The sequence below is a fragment of the Nycticebus coucang genome, chromosome 3 (assembly GCF_027406575.1).
Source record: "Nycticebus coucang isolate mNycCou1 chromosome 3, mNycCou1.pri, whole genome shotgun sequence".
Lineage (NCBI taxonomy): Eukaryota > Metazoa > Chordata > Mammalia > Primates > Lorisidae > Nycticebus > Nycticebus coucang.
The window spans coordinates 144,348,338-144,368,192 of NC_069782.1; the positions used below are offsets into that span (position 1 = coordinate 144,348,338).

At 32.1% G+C, this 19,855-nt stretch overlaps 1 protein-coding gene across 1 annotated transcript in view; it reads left to right on the forward strand.

Moving 5' to 3' along the window:
• ATRNL1 (attractin like 1) overlaps positions 1-19,855 on the forward strand; it is a 723,386-nt gene that overhangs the window by 344,417 nt on the left and 359,114 nt on the right. Inside the window, exon 26 of the mRNA XM_053583937.1 lies at positions 3,512-3,590. Within this exon, the coding sequence (XP_053439912.1) occupies positions 3,512-3,590 (79 nt within the window). The remainder of the gene's footprint in view (positions 1-3,511; positions 3,591-19,855) is intronic.

Below are 19,855 nucleotides of genomic sequence, written 5' to 3' on the forward strand. Positions count from 1 at the left end.
TCCCCAGTTTTGGCATCAAAATGAGAGGTCAAAGACTGAAAATAAAAGATTATTCTGAAACATGAACAAAGGAAACGGAATCCAGGTTCTGTGTGGGCTACATCAACCTTTCTTCTACCCGGGTGCCGGTGAGCTGAGCTTGAGAAGGAAGTCGGCACGTGGCTTAAGGTGATGGAAATTTAAAGGGTCAGAAGGCTAGGGTTTGGCACATTCTTGCTTTCCTGGATGGGACATTCTATTTGGGCAGGTCGAGTCTGTTTGGGTGGGTCCACTCTGTTTGGGTGGATTAATTCTATTTGGGCAGGTCCCTCCATTTGACTGTATCAGAATATAAGTTTCTCCTAGAGAAATTAAAATAATCTTAACCGTCTCAAACTGAATCTTTATCATGTAACTATTTGGATGGGGGGATATTGTGAATTATAAAGTAACCACATAAAACACATTTTTATCATTTAAATTGCATTTAATCACTACATCTAAGTGAATTTCTGTATATGTATTGGTATTTACTACAACAGACATTCTGAAATAAACAGTTGAGAAGATTTGGTGTCGGACTATAAAGACAATAAAACTGAATTTGTTTCTATAGTTTAGCTGGAAAGTAATGGTGAAACAAGGAAGTCAGAGGAAAGGGAAGAACTTGCAACTTAATGCTTTTGAAACTTAGGCAATTTACCTAAACTCTCCATGACTCAGATTTTTCATCCTCTAAATGAAAATGTAATAGTATAACTGGTATACCTTGTGTGATTATTGTAATTAAAGATACAATTCATGTAAAATGCTAAGCACAGTGCTTAAGTGCTTAGTATTGGTAGAAAAATAAATCATTATTGTAATAATTCAGACTGGAAAAGGGTTTCTCAACCTTGGCATTATTGGCATTTGGGGATGGGAAGATCTTTGTTGTTAGAAGGGTGATGTGTATATTGTAGGACATTTAAACAACATCCCAATAGATACCTGACAAGGGGTGGTGGTAAAAAACAAAAGTGTTTCCATATGCCGGGAAATGTTCCCTGGAGGGCAAAAACATTACAGGTAGAGAGCCACTAGACTAGGGAAAATCATGTAGACTTTTCAAATATATAAAGAAGTTTTAGCACATAGAAGACTGATGCACCATTTAACCCAGAAGACGCAAGCAGCACTGACTGATAAAAGGATATTTTCATAGTCTGAATTATCTAGAAATACAATGTACTAACATGTGAGTCAGCATCTTTCCAGCTATGATGAGTATTTAATTAGTTGCTGGACCACTGTCAGAGGTATATTGGGAATTTCTTTCCAGGGAGAAAGTTAGTAATAATCTCTTAGATCCGATTTAATGATAAAATGTTATTTTAGCGGGTCTAAAGATACAGATTTGGAAATCATTTCAATGGAGGTCATAGTTGAAACCATGAGAATGAATAACCATTTTCTTTCAGAGCAAGATAAGAGTATACTTTTGTGAATTGAGTTTTAAGGAGTGTTCATAATTTAAAGGAGGAAATCTGGAACATAACATATTCATTGTCTCTCTATTGAATCAGGAAGGATGAAGGAAAACAAAAAAAATGAAAATAAAAAATATTTAGAGTTTTAAAGTATGAGTGCTTGGTATTGTCAATGGAGAAATGAAACCTGTTAAAAGAGAAAAGACAAGTTTATGTAACTTCTAGTCAAGAAAGTAATGATGGCTTTTAGTTGGAAAAATTCTGAGGAATGGGCCTTCTAAAATGTTGAATATTATATAAAAAGTAATTATTGTTAACATTTTTATTGGCCTATGAAGCAGATACCTGAATACAAGGAGTTAAGTGAAGGGCAGTTTATGAGGAAATTGAGGTGCAGGGAGGTGCACTGACTTGTTCAGCAAACTAGCAGAAACTACAGGGTCAATAAAGGTAGATTATTATTTTTTCTTTTTAGGATATCTAAGACTTGTGCACCTTTGAAAAATTTAATTCAAGAAGTAGAAAGAAAGTGCTTGAAAATATTAGGGGAAAAGGGTAACTATGTTTAAAAAAAAGAAAGGACCTCAGTGGTTGGAAAGATTAGGATCACTGCCTTTTTCTCTCATTTCCTTTGATTTGGACAAAGGATTAGAAAATGAATACAGAAACAGAACTGTTACAAGATTCAGGCAAGCTCAGAGCTTCCAGCATGTGGGAAGGAAAAGGTTTAAGGTGGGAGTAGCTGGATTTGAATTTTGGTACCACCACTTACTCCTTATATTACTCTAATCAATTAAGTTTAAAAACTGAGAACTGAATTCTTCTTTTATAATATAATAATAATGTATCCCACTTGGAAACATTCCTATGAAATGAAATTCATCATTTTGAAGTGTCTGGCACAGAATCTGGAATGTTTTCAACACTCAATTGTGCTAGAATTGTCATTGTCCCTGTCATCGTCTACGGATATTCCGAGGTCTTCTGCTTCCAGTGAGAAAGAGGAAAAGAGAAAAAAATATATTGAAAACATGATAAGAGTAGAAGTGTCACAATTGCCACTGCTTATGAGTGGGATCAAGTGGCAATTACGACAACTATTAATTAAGATTGAAAACCAGGTTGTTGTGTATCGGCCAGTGACCAGTCAATTTGTAGTGTCCCAGACCTGTTCACTTCTAGGACTTCTCATAGCATCATCTATGAGATCATGCATAAGAAGGGAAAATCAAACACATGCAGAGTTGGGATTGAATAATCAGATTCACACAAATCTCTGTTATTTTGAGATTTGTCAGGTTCAAGCTACCACTAACAAAATACCCTGTATTACATATTAGTTTATTGCGTGTAGTACCTAGACCACATGTATGAAAATGGTAACTGAATTATTTCTTAAACATCAGTATGTGCCGGGGGTTCTGAACCTCAGTACTATTGACATTGTGCATCGCATGATTCCTTGTTGTTGGGTACAGTCTCATGCCTCGTGGAATATCTTAGAGCATTCCTAGCTCTACCCACTAGATATAAGTTGTACCCCTTCTCAGTAGTAATAATCAAAAATGTCCCCAGATGTTGCCAAATATTCTTTAGGGGGAGGAAGCAAAAATCACCTTTGGTTAAGAATCAGTGGGTAGAATATACTCATATCTACAACAGTTGGTAATAAAAATAAAATGAATATATGTGTGACATTTGCATTTATAAAATAGGCATTATTCAATGACTTGTAATAGCAATTATAAATAGATTTTGGTTGTGATTTCTGTTGCTTCATAAGACCTATGAATTATAAATTTACATTCCTTCTAACAGAAAATCCTAAAGATAAACCATAATGTATAATAAAGAATATAAGTATTTTTCTACCTGTACACTTTGATTATATTTGAAAGAACATTTAAATATTGCAGATTTACCTTTCTTTGCTTGAATTATTTATCTAGACAAAGTGATTATTTCCCTATATTTTTAAGTGTTTTATGTATTCTTTTATTATTTCATTATATATTTCCAATATGAGCAAATTGAGCAAAAATCATTTGTGTTTTATTTTCTAGTTGTTTCTTATCCTTATTACTGGTGGCTGCTGTGGTATGGAAGATCAAACAGACTTGTTGGGCTTCTCGGCGGAGAGAGGTATCTGTAATGCTATTTAATATTTTGAATAAAGGTTCCAGCAAACATAAGGATCTCTATTGTCTGTTAATTAACATTTTATTTTCAAATACAGATTTTCAAATAATTTTTACTTATTAATATTCAACAAGCCAATCTACTATTTTTTAGGCTTTCGAGCAAATTTTACCTCTGTTAGTTTAGGTTAATATCTATAGAAGCAAAAGTTACTTACAGACAGTTTTTTAATACAGAATTAGAATTTATAGTGAATGCAGATAGTAATTGTTGGTTAAATAATTTGTAACACTATATATATATATAATTTGGATAGTTACACTATAAAACAATTTATTTTTTATAAGTGTTGTAATTTAAAAGAAATCTTTGGTTTTAGAAAAAATTATTTCTTAGAAGTTTATTATAATATTCCTTTTTTAGCAATCAACTCCTTTCCATCTTTTGATAATTTGATGATCCAAGTATATCTAAAGAGCACATCAATTTGGTATATTACTTTATTAAAAATAATCATGTGTTTAGTTTAATCATAAAACTAGTAAAAACTGTAATGTTCTTAGATAACACATGGTTTTTAAACTATGTATTAGTTAACTGACAGGAACAAGGAACATAATTATCTAAGGGGTAAAAATATGTAATAGATTGATTACACTATACCTCATATAATTAAATGCAAGTTTTTGTTATCATAAATTTTCTATTATGTTCTGTTCTGTTGATATTCATATCCTAATATTAGCATTGTTATTTTATCTGCTATACTATTTTTCAGTATATTTTTATATATTTATTTTTGTACAGTAATATGAAACAAATATAATTGCTTACCTTTTTTTACATATAAAAATATGATACTTCAACATATTTAAAACAAACTATAGTGTTCTAAGCTATAGAATTGGTGAAGGACATGAGTTCTTCTTAATTATTCTATTTTCAAGCACCTATCAAAGATAAGCACCTATACCTGTCTATAATATATTTTCAAACTTGTATTTCTCCCACCCACCAAATAAATCATTCATCTTAGTCCTCTCTGCTTTATCGATTTTCTTTTCTTTTTTTTTTAGCTGTGAAATTTTACAGGTATTTTCATTTTGTTATTTTTTTTTATTAAATCATAGCTGGGTACTTTATATAGTCACTGCAATCTATGAGGATTTACCTGTAATAACTCCATGATAAAAGGAAATTCAATGGAAAAGGAGCTTATTAAATATAAACACATGAATATTTGTCAAGAAGTGAAATCTGAAGTTTAACTATCTTCTGCATGTTAGGTGATTATTTACAGCAAAATTAAAGAGTCAGGGAGGAGAAAACATAATTGCAGGCAGGCAATGTGAAGGCCTTCCATGGTGGAATAGGGTAAGTGGCAGTGACTGTCCCTCACTGTCAGTAAGAAGGCAGGATCAATCAGGGAGCTTTTAGTTCCCGCTTCATTATGGCAAACATGGTTTATATGATCTCCAAAGTTTATAAAGTGCAACAATATAACTAGCATTATGAAAATATCAATGTATAAGTCCACCATAAAACGACAGCTTAATATGAGTAAGTGGTCTAGTTGAATTTCATTACCTCTAAAAGGAAAGGTTTATTTATACTATATAACTAAGTCTTAGTTTGTGATTTTTTAGAGCCCTGGAAATGTTTATGTCTAGTAGGTAATATTTGGAGACATATTTAATCTTCAAAAAATAATGTGAAGAGTTTATTTGTCTATAAAAATTTCATACTTTTCAAACTGACAAATTGATTTTGACAAGTATATCGCCTCAGTTTAGTAATGTTATTTGTTACATATAAATCAGATCCTCTGGCAAGCTGATTATTACTTTAATTTTTAAAATGTAAACATGAATTTATTTTTTGATTGGAGGTAAAAATCTGTCAAAACTTAAAAAAAATTTAGTTTACATAGAAAGGACAAAACAGAAATTGTAGGTGACAATTTATTAGATTAGGACCACTGGGTCAGTTCTAATCCATGATTATAAATATTACTCTGTCTTTTGGATATTCCTTCAAATAATGCCCATATTTCCCAAACTCATCTAGGTAGTACGTTATTTTGTTGAAGAACATAATCGTGTTTGCATTTAATTTGCTTCCTCTACCAAAATAGAAAAATCTATATTTTTTGAGAGGTCATGTCAAGCTGTAATATTTTATGTTAAAATATGTTGAGGTATTTTCTCTGACTTAATTTTACTGAATTACTTTTAATGCAAATTCCTAAATGTCTTAAAAACCATTTATATATGGATGCCTTAAATAAAGATGACATTGTCTTTGATGACTACCATATAAATATCATTAGGCAATAATTTTTATATTACATATAAGTACTGCGTGCTAACCGATTGCGCCACTGGAGCAATTTTTATATTACAGTAGTGTCACTTTATATGTGGTTTTAGTTACTGGGTCAACTTCTGTTCAGAAATATTAAAACATTTTGTGGGGGATGAAAGGAGGAAATTACAGAGAGAAATCATGTTCACATAACTTTTCTTACAGTACATTTCATTAGTTATTGTTGTGAATCTCTTTTTTTTTTTTTTTATTTTTTTGTAGAGACAGAGTCTCACCTTATTGCCCTCGGTAGAGTGCCGTGGCATCACACAGCTCACAGCAACCTCCAAATCCTTGGGCTTAGGCGATTCTCTTGATTCAGCCTCCCAAGTAGCTGGGACTACAGGCGCCCGCCACAACGGCCCAGCTATTTTTTTGTTGCAGTTTGGCCGGGGCTGGGTTTGAATCCGCCACCCTCGGCATATGGGGCCGGCGCCCTACCAGCCGAGCCACAGGTGCCGCCCCTGTTGTGAATCTCTTAATGTTCCTAATTTATAAATTAAGGTTTATCATAGGTATGCATGTATAGGGAAATATCAAAGTACACAAGGTTCAGTACCATCTGCACTTTCTAGTATCCATGAAATGTAAGAATGTGTCCCCATAGAAATGGAGGAGAAACTGTGTTAAAAGATTTTTTCTCATTTTGATTTTATCAGCCAGTGAGATTTTTAATTATATGAGTGGTATTTTATATTATTCTAATTATAGACTTTATGCAAGTGATAGTAAAAATTTGTTTTTAGATAACCCCCTCTTTATTCAGTCTTAACTATTACAGTAAGTATAATAGTCCCCAAAGGAAAAAGAGTCCAATACTTTTTCTTTATGTGAAGATGTTACTCTCCAAAACATGAAGAGATCAATTATTGCAAAGCTCAGAGGTCATCCATGATTCGAAGAATGACAGTTCATTTGTACCAGTGAATGAAAATTATTTAAAGGATTCTTAGAATTTCTGCTGTCTAGAATTCTAAGAATTCTTAGGATTATAGTAGTTGTATGTACTAGTTGCTTTTCTAACTGTAAGAACATTTTAGAATGAAAATAATATATTAATTAAACTAGGCATATTTCTTTTTAACAATTTCAAGCTTTGGTTTCTCTGAGACATACATTTTTGTGGTATAATTTTAATATCAGAGACCTATTATTAATGTTATGACTTTATGACATTTGAAATACATAATTGAGGATTCAAGAATTCTTAAGAACAAAAAAAAATAGAAACTCCAAAGGCTTCACTTTTAATATTATGCCTTCATGTGTAAACTCCAAACTCATTTCTGGGGTAGCCATATTACGAAGATAAAAGCTTTCTTTTGGTATGTGCTAATGAATGGAAGCAATAAGTTGTTATTGATTAGTGGAAATATAATACACTAAACAGGTGAATTCATTTATATAGCTTGTCTTTTTTACAAAGACATTGAAAACAATTAGTTTCAATGGCACATTCAGTTTTGTTAGTCATCACATTACTAAAACAATTGTCAGGAGCAGGTATATGTAAATGGAATCTATTTAAATATTGTCATGCTTAATAATCTTTATTTTAAGTGGAAAGTTAAGTTTTAATAGATATTATAAGACATACCAAATGAAGATATAATTATTCCTTGAAATGAAGACCTGTGATTATATATTTGACTAACATGAGTAAAAATATCATGGATCATAACTGTGGCAAGAAGGTTTATTTTTTTCCTTTAGAAACACTTATTTCCACATGTTTGAATGGCTTAACTGTCATATGTCTCAGTTAAAATCTAAGTGCAAAATCTATAGAATAATAGATGAACAGTCAAAAGTAGGATACTTTTGTATCAACTTAGTAGTAAGCTTGAGTATTTGAAGGATCACTACATTTCCTGAGCCCTCAAATATCTCTTCCTAATTCTCTTAAATTTACAATTCTGTAAAAGTTTAAAAATTAACATAAATCTTTATCATGTTGTTTTTTATCTTCTAAAATATAGTCTGCTCCTCTTATGCTTAAAAGTCAACAATAAAATTGCCTGAGATAAGATTGTGCCCAATAAGTGTATGAACTTGTGTTCATGATGCTCTACATCCCTGAGTATTTCATAATAGTGAAAGAAAACATATATTTATTAGTGTCAACTTGAAATTTGAGTCAAAACAAACTTTTGAGTTACCAATTACTTTTGAATCACAGACTATTTTTCTAGAGAAAAATACATAACCTTTTTTCCCTGTATACCTGTTTTATGGGCTCAAAAACAGATAAGAAATAATAATATTAAACTATATTTCCCTAATGGCATTTCATGGTTAAATACAGTAATTAATTTTAAATAATCCCTGAAGTGCTAAATCGTGAGTAAATGGGTTCTCATCTAATTGTTATTAATGCAGTGTAGCAAGGTTTTACAAATTGGGCGACTCTATCTCCTTAGACATCAGCTTCTTCTTTATACAGAGGGGATTAGGCACAAAATGACAAGAACACTGAGAAAATGTTATTTGTGGTGGAAAAATTAAAATTGATTAAGTACCGCATGCAACCTTTTGTAGATTTTCTTAATACTTTTGAAGTTTGAATTTTATATAAAATTTGATGATTTTAATATATAAATGAATTTTTCTACGATGCTTTTTATAAACCATTAATAAATCTTGCACATAATAAATGTCTTCATAGTTAATGACCGCAGTGTAAACTTACTTTTGTTTATCATTTGTTTATAGAATTGCAAATTATAATTATTAGTATTGTATTAATCTTTTCACTTTATCCTATGTGATTAGAAATAACAGATGTTCAGTGTGCCTGTTCATATCATGATAGTGTTAAAATGAATATAAATCTACCTAAAAATAACATGAATTGAGAAGTCAAATACTGGGTGTCCCTAAAGTTGCTATTCCCTATGTATGGTGACAGTCAGGACACCCAGATATAGAAACCATAGGATTCAAAAATTAACTGATTCTTTCTTTGTAACCCTGTTTCAGAAGATCTTTTTTTTTTTTTCTTCCCCCAATTTTTGCCTGTGGCCGTGTTTGAACCCTGAACCCACTACCTCTGGTATATGAGGCCGGCGCCCTACTCCTTGAGCCACAGGTGCCGCCCTCAGAAGATCTTATTATAAATACAGTGCTTTCATTTTGCTCTATTCATCTATTAATTTCTTGATATATTTCAGGCAGAGTGAGGATATAATAAAAAATGAGATAGGCACCATTTGTAGGGAATTAAGGAATCGAGAAAAATGCCTAAAATTTACAACTAGTAAATAGACAGACTATAATTTAAAAGTAGGTCTATCAGATTCCAACATTAAATCTCTGAAGCATGCAAAGAATTTCCTTGATGGCTTGAGTGTGAACACATTTGATTTCCTAATTGGCCACTTGTAATATAACGTGTGCATCTGTTTGGCGTAGGGACAATGTGTTGTGTTTCATCAAATACTATGATGCAATCAATCGCTATTTGATGTATCAACTTAAAAAGAAAAAAAAATGCCTGTTCAACTATGGTACTATGCTCTCTTACTGCTAAGATTATTTATTTTACACTTATTGAAAGGGCTCTTAAGGGATTATTTAGATACATGTTTTATATTTATACATGAGAAGGAAAATGGGAGCAAAAAAAAGCGTTGCTAAAACTTGTTTACCTTTATAGTCCAAGGTTTCATAAATCACGTTTTGATACAGTTTAAAATGTTTCTGAGTTTCACATAGAATCATTGACTAGAATAATCAAGTTCGTGTCTGTGCAGGCAATGACAACTGTATAACAACTGTCAGCTGGCGGGCAATCTAATGTAAAATACATTAGATTTCAGACATATGAGAATGTGAAAAAAACGTGTCTTAAATCAGTAAAATAAGGTAGGTCATACTTCATAAGATTTTCAGCACTAAGTTAGTTAATACATGCTAAGCACTCACCCTTCTGTATTTTACTTACCAGACTTCAATAAATATTAGCTGTTACTACTGCTGTTGATATGTAATATAAAGAATGAAGAGAATTATATATCAATATTACTAACCTTATAACTTGGACTCCTTCTACATTTCTACTCTATCTAATACAGGAGTTCTCAATTAGTTCCTTCAGAATCACCTCTTAAAAATGTGTACGTGTGTGCATAATATGTGTCTCTGTCTGTATGTCTTTCTGCATGCCATGCTACTGTCCAGCCCTCACAAACCTGCAGAATGAGAATTTCTGTGAGCCCAGCCTGGTTTGTTTATTTTTGAAGCACACAAATGATTCTAATATGCACCATTGGCCTTGAAATACTGCTTTGGCTTCTACTCTGAGAGACAGGAAATCATTGAAGGGTTTCCAAAAGAGTTATTAAGATATTTGGCTTAAAAGGATGTGATTTAAACCAATCACTCTGATGCTGTATTTGCTGCAAGTAAAATTCTTTTAGGGAGAGGAGTTTAATTTTTAATGTTAAGTTTGAGACAACTTCTAGAAATCCAATAATACATGTCATGGAGGCAAGAGTTGAATCTGGCAAGAGGAAACAGGTCTGAGAGGCAAACCTAAGTTTGGGAGTCTCAGCACATAGATTACATTTGAAATCATGGGTTTTCATATCTATTTTGACAGATATTTCATAATATCAAATTATCACTCCTGTTCCTCAGCTACTCAATATTGTCCTGTCTATAGCCAACCAGTGTCAACAGTTTTTTGTGTGTATCCTTCTGAAGTTATTTTATACCTGCAGAAGCAATTTGAACATGTGTTCTTTTCCTACTAATGGTAGCATACTCTGTATAACCTAGATTTGCATGTTGTAGAATTTAACTGTAAAATTCTAACAAATTATTATAACTTAATTTTTTAGCAACGTAAAAATAATATTTCACATTTATTGATGAGGAGTCAAAAGGTACAAACTATTATCTTCATGATACTTCACATTTTGACCATTTTATATCCTTATTTCTCGTTAACCATTTTTTTCTATAGTGGAGAAATTAGAATATTCTTAGAATATTCTCTTCAAGAGATATTTTAAAGATTTCCAGGATACCAATCCAGATTTGTAATTCCGATGAATAATTTTAGAACCACTCTCCAGTGGAGTACCTCTCAAAAACTACACGGCTCTTACTCAAGTTTATAATAGTAATATAAGGAAAATGACTAAGCATTTTAGTTAGAAATTTAAGACACAGCAAGCTAAATTATAATCTTGGAGAGTTAAATTTAAATGTCAGCAAACTGCTTTAAACCATGTTGTAAATTGCTTGAAATGTGAAAATAACCGGAAAATAATAAATAAAATTTGGCTTCTGCTACTTTTCCATTCATTTAAATAGAAAAATCTATACAGATAGTTGAGGCTATGTAAGTTGACCACCCAAGGGACTATAAAAATCGGTCAACATATGGAGGTGGTCAACATGGGAACTCTGCCTTAGTACTTGTAGTGCATGTCCAGTCTGGGAACATTACTTCCATTTAAGTGGGTGGTCAATGTAGGGAGGTGGCCAGCTATGGAAGTTCTACTCTGTATACATAAATGCTTTTTATGTTGGTATAGAAAGACCATATAACCATATTGTCATTATATTACACAGTATAAATTTGCACCATGTTGTGTAAAGGAATGGTACCTACTTATTGCGCTTAAGTGCTGGCCATCCATCTAGTACATTTAGAGCAGTTAGCATTTACTACTTTGACCCTAATTTGGAAAATGACTTGCAATAATTTAGAAGCACAAGCTCTCAAACTATTAACAGTTTAAAGTACAATAGCATCCAAATTTAAAATGTAACCATGATCATTATTTCAAATGAAATATGTAAGATTATAATTAAAAATCTAAAAAATCATCAGATACTTTGGAAATTTCTCTTTTGATTATAATTATTTTCAATTATTGCCCTATTAAAATTTTATATTAGTATAAAAGTATATTTTTTCTTAAAAAATTCCAAGTAATATTATAACATTAACTTCTGTAAACATATTTGTTAAAAAGATCCTACTTGAACTATTTCTGTAAAAATGCTACTGTAAAAAATTAATGTCTTATTTCTTCTTAAATTCAAGCTGATGTACTGACATTGTGGACTACAGTGAAGTCTATAATTGGAACATAATCTTTGACTTTCAAAAAAGCATATATAATTGTTTAAACGTTTCTATATAAGACCCATAGTTTTGTAATCAAAATGAGAGAAATTCCTTACTCTTAGAAACTGTTTTTTTTTTTTATTATGTCATTTAATATGAAACATTTATCTCAAATAGATGTGGACAATTTATTATTACTTTTGGGCTACTTATTTGCCTAGCAGATGAGCTAACATAAATTAAGCAGTAAATCAGTTTTGCTTCCTTTAGATAATTAGTAATTTACATAGAACCTTTGGCTATTCTTTTATCTTAGGGTATTGATATAAGTTGCATAAAATTGATTTCTATATAAAAAGTGCTTTGAAATGCAAAATCTAATTAAAGTGCACTATTTTAGGAAAGTTGCATTGCTATATGATACTATTGAGACTATTATGAATATTTGAGGAGTCTGAATGGAGCATGTAAGAAAACTAAGTAATAACCTCTGTGGACTACTTTTGGTTATTTTATCAAGTGAAACATGTGAAACTACCAAAGTACTTAGAATATAGCAATTTTTTTCTTGCATATTCTATATGAGAAATAATGCTATTATTACAGTATTATGCAGCATAGCCTGTTTTGTATTAAGGTGCACATTACGAGAACGTTTCTGAGCTACACTAAGGTTAGTGGCTAATTGTGGCTGTTGGCATTCTACCCAAAGGCTTTGACACACATCCAGGGGAAACTGCTCAAGAACGTTGGGCAGCCACACATTCACAACCAATTAATGGCACACAGTATTGGCAACTGAAATACAGTTTTGGAGAAAACATCGTAAACAGGAGGGCCATACAAAAAGTGTTAGTAAAGAACCTCCTGTTTTTTAAATATTCATTGTTTAGCAATTACCAAATATTGGATAAACAATTCTATTACATTTGGTTTTAAAATGGAAAATTTCAGTTTTGTCAGAGAGATTGAGCGAACAATCTCATGGTAGCCGGAGACGTATGTGGCTAGATGGTTACTACTCTCAATATTAATATCTTGGATCATATTTTAGTGATCTTAATACAAACAAATCAGAGTTAATGCTTTTTTGGACTTCTCTCCCATTTTTTTTTGTCTATTACTATGTGTGGTAAAATAGACTACTCTGTTTTAATTACTCTTTGAAGGAGTACATTGGAGTAATTATTTCCAGATGAAAACATCTCGTTTTGTGCTGAAGGTTAATTCATAATTAGAGTTTGCCTAATAAAACATGTTTTCCGTTTAATTTTGTGGAATCTATTTTATCAAGAAAAATTTATATGAACTAAAAGTACATATCAGAGAATGTGGTCAGGGACGTCACGCATGCCAACAGCCTATTAAAACATAAAGAATTATTAGGATTCGTTTCACTTTTTCTGACTTGGTTGATAGTTTTAGTTCATTTTTAATTTAAAACATTAATTATATACTGATTAATATTCTATATTAAGGTATTTTATATCAATGCAGGAACATATTTTTCCTTATTTTGTTGAAACTGATTTTTTTGTTTCCTAATTAGCAAATTATCTGCCTATTAGTGAACAACAAGGATGTATTTTAATAACAGTTAGCTTAATTAGGCTGGCGAAGACCAAATACATTCTCCAGCAAATACTGGCAAGCAGAATAAGTCATAATAAGTAAGAATCATACTGTCTATGATCCCTTTTTGTTTAACCTTCATAATAAATATCCGTATGGTTTTGCTCCCTTTATGAGTAAACTATTTGGCAGCAGCTCGAGTACTGCCATCCTTTATCTAGTTGTTCCTCTACTTACTATGCCTCTCTATTGTGCTTAGAATTACTTTTTATTTTCTTAAGATAAATGTTTGTTGGATTTCAAATGAAAGTGTCTTTGATGCTCAAAGCTGGCAGTTAACGATACCAGTGGAATAACTTTTTATGAATGTGGGTACATAGAGTCACATCTGGCAGAAGTTATTGTCATACATAGTAAATAGCCAGCACACTTTTGTGTAGGCTATTAAATTGCAGTGATATATATTATTTCAGCTAGAGGAAAAAGAAGATATTGTAAGTTCTTTTTCAACATTGAAGTTCACAAGAGAGAGAATAAATTCTAAATAGCTTCATGTTTCTTTAAACACCAAAATTCTAATATTGAAACTGAACTTAATAATCTAAATATAGGAATGATAAATAAAATAAAGTACATGCATTCAAGATAGGATTCCAGTTACTAAAGCCATGTTTGAGCTTTTTGTTTTATTAAAGATTTTAATATTTCAGTTGATACTGATCGTAAAGCATATTTATTTATGTCTTCATGGACTGACTGTACCCCTAAATATCTTCGCCAGAATTTAGATTTTAATTTTAAGCTCTCAGCAATTTCTTAATGCTTGGGCAAAACTCATATTCTGTCTTAACAAGAATATTAGGTAATGAATTAGAAGCAAGTATGGACTCTTTTGAATAAGATTTTTAAAAATTAAGTTTGATTTTGGAGTGGTGGATTTTATTTTAATTAAACTTAAGTTTAAAATACACATCCATATAATTCACAGTTAGAGCAAAATAAAAAGCTGTAACTTGAAAAAGATTGATGTCAACATACAACTTCATCTACTGCTTCAGGCCCTGCTCTCATAAACTCTTGTTTTCTTGTCTTATCCTTCCAGGTTTCCTTTATGCTAATATCAGCACATGCAAATATATTATAGTCTTCATTTATTATAGTGAAACAATGTATTTCCATATTTCATCAAACCTGCAGCATCATACAGTATCAGCACTATGTACAACATTTTTATGTACCACCAAGAAAGAAAAAGTGTTGGCATGTAAATCGTGACATGACACTGATTATAAAGTGCATAGCAATGCCAGAAATATGAAAATGTAAAAAATGATCACGTTAGAGTTGAATAAATATGGTAGGGCCCCTCTACCACGTATCATCTTTGTCCATCTTTGTCGCTTAGCAGCACAGCTTGTGGATCCTTCCCTTGCAGACTTTATTCCCTTTTCCACAAGTACATAGCATTTCAGAGTATGAGTGTATCTAATTTATTTAATCCTTGTAAACAGATACTTGCTCTTTTTCTTTTTTATTGTTTAAAAGTTTATACATTGTTCTTTTTTTTTGTATACAGATATAATATAAATTCCAAATGTGATTGCTGGCTTAATGGTGATCCTATTTGTAATTTCTGTACCTGCTTTCACCAGATTGCCCTCCAAAGTCTTTTACCGCTTTATTTTCCCACCCACTGCATGAAGTGTATATTTGCAAACTTTGATTTTTTTTCTAACAGATAAGTAAAAAAGTTATGTTTTAAAGTGGTTCTAGTCTGCACACCTTGAATACAAGTAAGCCAAGAATAGTTTCCAATGTTTAAAGGCCATTTAGTTTTGTTTTTCTGTAAGCTGTTCATGTCCTTTACCCATTTTCTATTGGATTGTTGATCTTTCATTCTTTTTTTCTAGGAGCCCTTTATAATTAGGTAGATTAGTGTTTTATCTCCTTTAGATCTAGTTCAAGTTGTGGACATTTTTCCCAACTTGCCATTTAATTCTTTATCTATTTTTAAAAAAGAAAACAAACAAAAACAAAAAAACCCTGTATCTTAATCTGTTCAAGCTGTTATAAAAAATACCGTAAGCTTGGCAACTTATAAACAACAAAAATGTATTTCACACGGTTCTGGATGCTGGAAGTATAAGATCGAGGCACTAGAAGACTTGGTGTCTGGTAAGGGCCTATTTACTTGTTCATAGATGGCATCTCACAGTTGTATTCTCACATGGTGGAAGGAACTAGTTAACTCTCTGTCATCTCTTATATAAAGGAACTAGTAACAATCATGAGGGCTCTCTCCTCTTGATCTAAATGTCTCTCAACACCATCACCCTAGGGACTAAATAGTCAGCGTATGGGTTATGACGGAGCACAAACATTCATATATAGCAAAAATGAAGATATTATTTATGTCCAATGTAGTCAGCTTTCTCAAAGTTCTCTTTTACGACTTCTGGATTTTGAGTCTTAGAAGACTGTACCTACTTCAAGATTATGAAGGGATTCACCCATGTTTTCACTTAGAAATGTTATGGCTTCATTTTTGCATTTAGTTTTTGTTGTTGGTTTAGTGACCTCCAATGGCCTGAATCAGGGGTCCTCAAACTTTTTAAACAGGGGGCCAGTTCACTGTCCCTCAGACCGTTGGAGAGCTGGATTATAGTTTAAAAAAAAAAAAAAGCTATGAACAGATTCCTATGCACACTGCACATATCTTATTTTGAAGTAAAAAAACAAAACGAGAACAAATACAATCACACCGCCTCATGTGGCCCGTGGGCTGTAGTTTGAGGACCCCTGTCAGGATATGCGTGGCCTTATTGATTCTCTTTCATTCTTTGGGATTTCTTGTACTTTTATATCAACTTATAATAGCTTCCCTCTTCTCATATTATTCCTCAGATTTCTTTTATTGGTCTAATTTTACTGGTCAATATTTACATTAGAGTCTTAAATAGTCGTGATGATGGCAGGCATCTGGGTCTTGTTCCTGACTATAGTGGAACTGTCTCCAATGATTCATCAAGGGAGATGTTGGGGCTTTTATATTGCCAGTTTATTGAGTGTTTTTTTATTAATAATTTATTTTGAATTACATCAAATACCTTTTCAATATTCATGGACATATATTATTTATCTTTTTTAAGTCAAACAAAACAGTATATTGCAATAATATATTTTCTAATATTTAATCATCCTTATTGTGTGATAAATTTTCAAGATCCTGATAAATCACAGCCTAGAGTTTTGCCTTTAACAACTTGATGTACAGTGGTATCTGAACCTGAAACACTAATAACTGAAAAAGAAAAAAATGTGAGGAGGAGGATTAGGCAGCAATGAAGAGCACTATTTTTCAGCTTATTAATCTTGAAATATTTAAAAGATACTCGTGGAGAGAAGATTCACATAGGCAATTGACATAAATATAATCGGAGGTACAAATCTAAATTTCCAGAGAGAAAGGCCTGGGCCAAATATTTAATTCTCAAATTATTGCTGTAAAATTGATATTTAAGGCCTAGGCCTAGATGAATATTAAATTCCATTTTCCAGGGATTATTCTCAGAAAAGGAGTCGCAATGTCATTTATAAGCTCACAACTCAGTGAGCAAGAGAAGTGGTCACACCACAAACTGTGCTAAATTCCGTCACTGGATGGAGGCAGATGGTGAGAACAGACTTTACCAGATAAGCACCATTTGAATTACCTTTTGCTTGATGGAGAAATTGGGTAGGCTGTTATTAAATGTCAACATGGGTACGGGGAATGACACTGGAATATAATAGCAGATATGACAGTACCCATTGTTTTCAAAATGCTGAATAATGAAATGTGAATGTGTGTTTAAAAAAAAGAGTTAAAAAATAAAGCTGAAAAGATTCTTCTGTGTCTAATTGTGGGAGAACTTGCAAAAGACAGGAAAGAAATGGGAAACCCAGAATTATATGAACCATTTAAAGCAGTAATTCTTCAGAAAGTGGTTATCTTAATTATTCCTTGAAAAATCATGATCCCTTTTCTCTTACTTTTGATAAGAAGCAATCTAGCTATAGAAAAATTTAATATCTATGTATACTTGAAACAAGCATAGACTCTGCTAATTGTCAAGAGAAATGTCTATATTTGCTAAAAATATTTCACTGAAACAAGATCCTTCAGATTTATTTTACCTGTTTTTATGAACTTACGTTAAAGACATTAACCAGTGTATCATTAATTGTCCAGGGTATTTAATATCAAACTTACAATCTCAATCTCTTTATTTTTTCTGCAGCTGAATATTTAGCTAAAATTTCGTGATAACTGTGTTTCCATCTTCTTCAATATCAATCACTTTTAAATGCCATTTGGGTACCAGACACTCCTTAGTTATTTCAGTAGCCCCAGAAATTCTCTGGCCATTGCCGGATTCAAAGCCAGTTAAAGTTACCTCAGCTCCATTATTGAGAACAAATTTCTTGCACATAGGACAAAACTTTCCATTTCTCTGTCCTCTTGCCTGTTCATCCTAGATATAGCCCCATTCTCTTTGTAAACAATTAGAAACATCTCTTAATTAAGATTGCAAATTGGCAGATTTAAATCATTTTGAAGTGGCTGTAACTTCTAGAAATTTGATGAGCTAATTTTTCAGAACAGCATACTGCACTTTAAATCTGATTCAATGCTAGTGAGAATAATGCAGCATAACTTATCATTTAAAATAGAATTCTAATAAACTAATGTTTGTTCCTTGAATCTGTTAAATTCATTGTATTAACTGAAAGGGTTTAAACGCTATTTCAAGAATTTATCAAACATACCACTTAAAAACATCAGATTTTGGAAAGTGATTTAGGTGGTGCATATATTACAAATTCATCTTTTTCCACTAAATGTTGAGTTTTAGAAACTATGTGTTGTTAATGGACCATCCACTTTCAAGTCATTTTGTTTACTAAGCTAGAACTGAGATTTGAGCAATTTTGTGTGTAGTAAAACCTTTAAAACAGAATGCATTGCATTAAAGAATGTTCACGTCCGTTTGCAGTGAAGCAGAGAGTAGTGTCAGAATTCTGCCCTGACGAGGATTAAGTTGAGAAGCAAACTCTGTGTATATTGCTGCATTTATTATTATCTGAATGTCTAAAGTTTTAGTGTTGTTGACATCTGGAGTGTTTTTCAACATGTTTTATAATGTGTTTCACTCTCCTTTCATTGTTCATTACAGCCATTTGCTATTCCTATTACTGTTTTCTAAGTGTTAGAAAACTTTTTCTTTTTGAATGTTAATGCCACCTATTTGCCACAACTGAATTTTGCAAACATCCTTTTACATTTTGTATATATTTGCCATTTTTAAGTTTGTTTTTTTTTTTTTTTTTTTTTGTGGTTTTTGGCCGGGGCTGGGTTTGAACCCGCCACCTCCGGCATATGGGACCGGCGCCCTACTCACTGAGCCACAAGTGCCGCCCATTTTTAAGTTTTAATGTAAATATTTAAGGTGTACCACATGATATTTGATACATATATAATAGTTAAATGACTACTACAGTTAAGCATATTTATAACCTTCTCTAGTTCCCTCTCTTTTGTGGTAATAGTACCTAAAATCCATTCTCCTAGAAAATTTTCAATATATAATACAATGTAATTAATTATAGTGCTCTGCCATCTGTTAGATCTCTAGACATTTATTCCTACGTAACTGCAAGTTTGTACCCTCTGACCTGTCTCCCCCTTTACTCCCCTTCCCTGCCCCTGGTAACCACCTATCTGCTTCTTAGCTCTGTGTACTTAATTTTTTTTTTTTTTCAGATTTCACACTCAGGTGAGATCATATCGTATTTTTCTTATTTCACTTTACCTAATGTTCTTCTGGATCATTTATATTGCTGATGACAGCATCTCCTTTTCCCAGAGTGAATAATAACCCATGGTATACACACTGCACTGTATATATCTGTTTGTCCCCTGATGGACATGGGTTGTTTCGCGTCTTGGCTATTGTGTATAGTGCTGCAATGGACATGGGAGCACACGTGTCTGTATGAGATGCTGATTTCATGTTCTTTGGCTATGTTTGTGTACTACACACATGCACACACACACAAGCAGAGAGAATCCTGGGTTATATGTTCTATTTTTAATTTTTTGAGGAATCTCCATACTATTTTCCATAATATTTATACAATGTGACATTCCTACTAATAGCGTTAAAGACTTTTCTTTTCTCCCCATCCTCTTCAATACTTGCGATCTCTT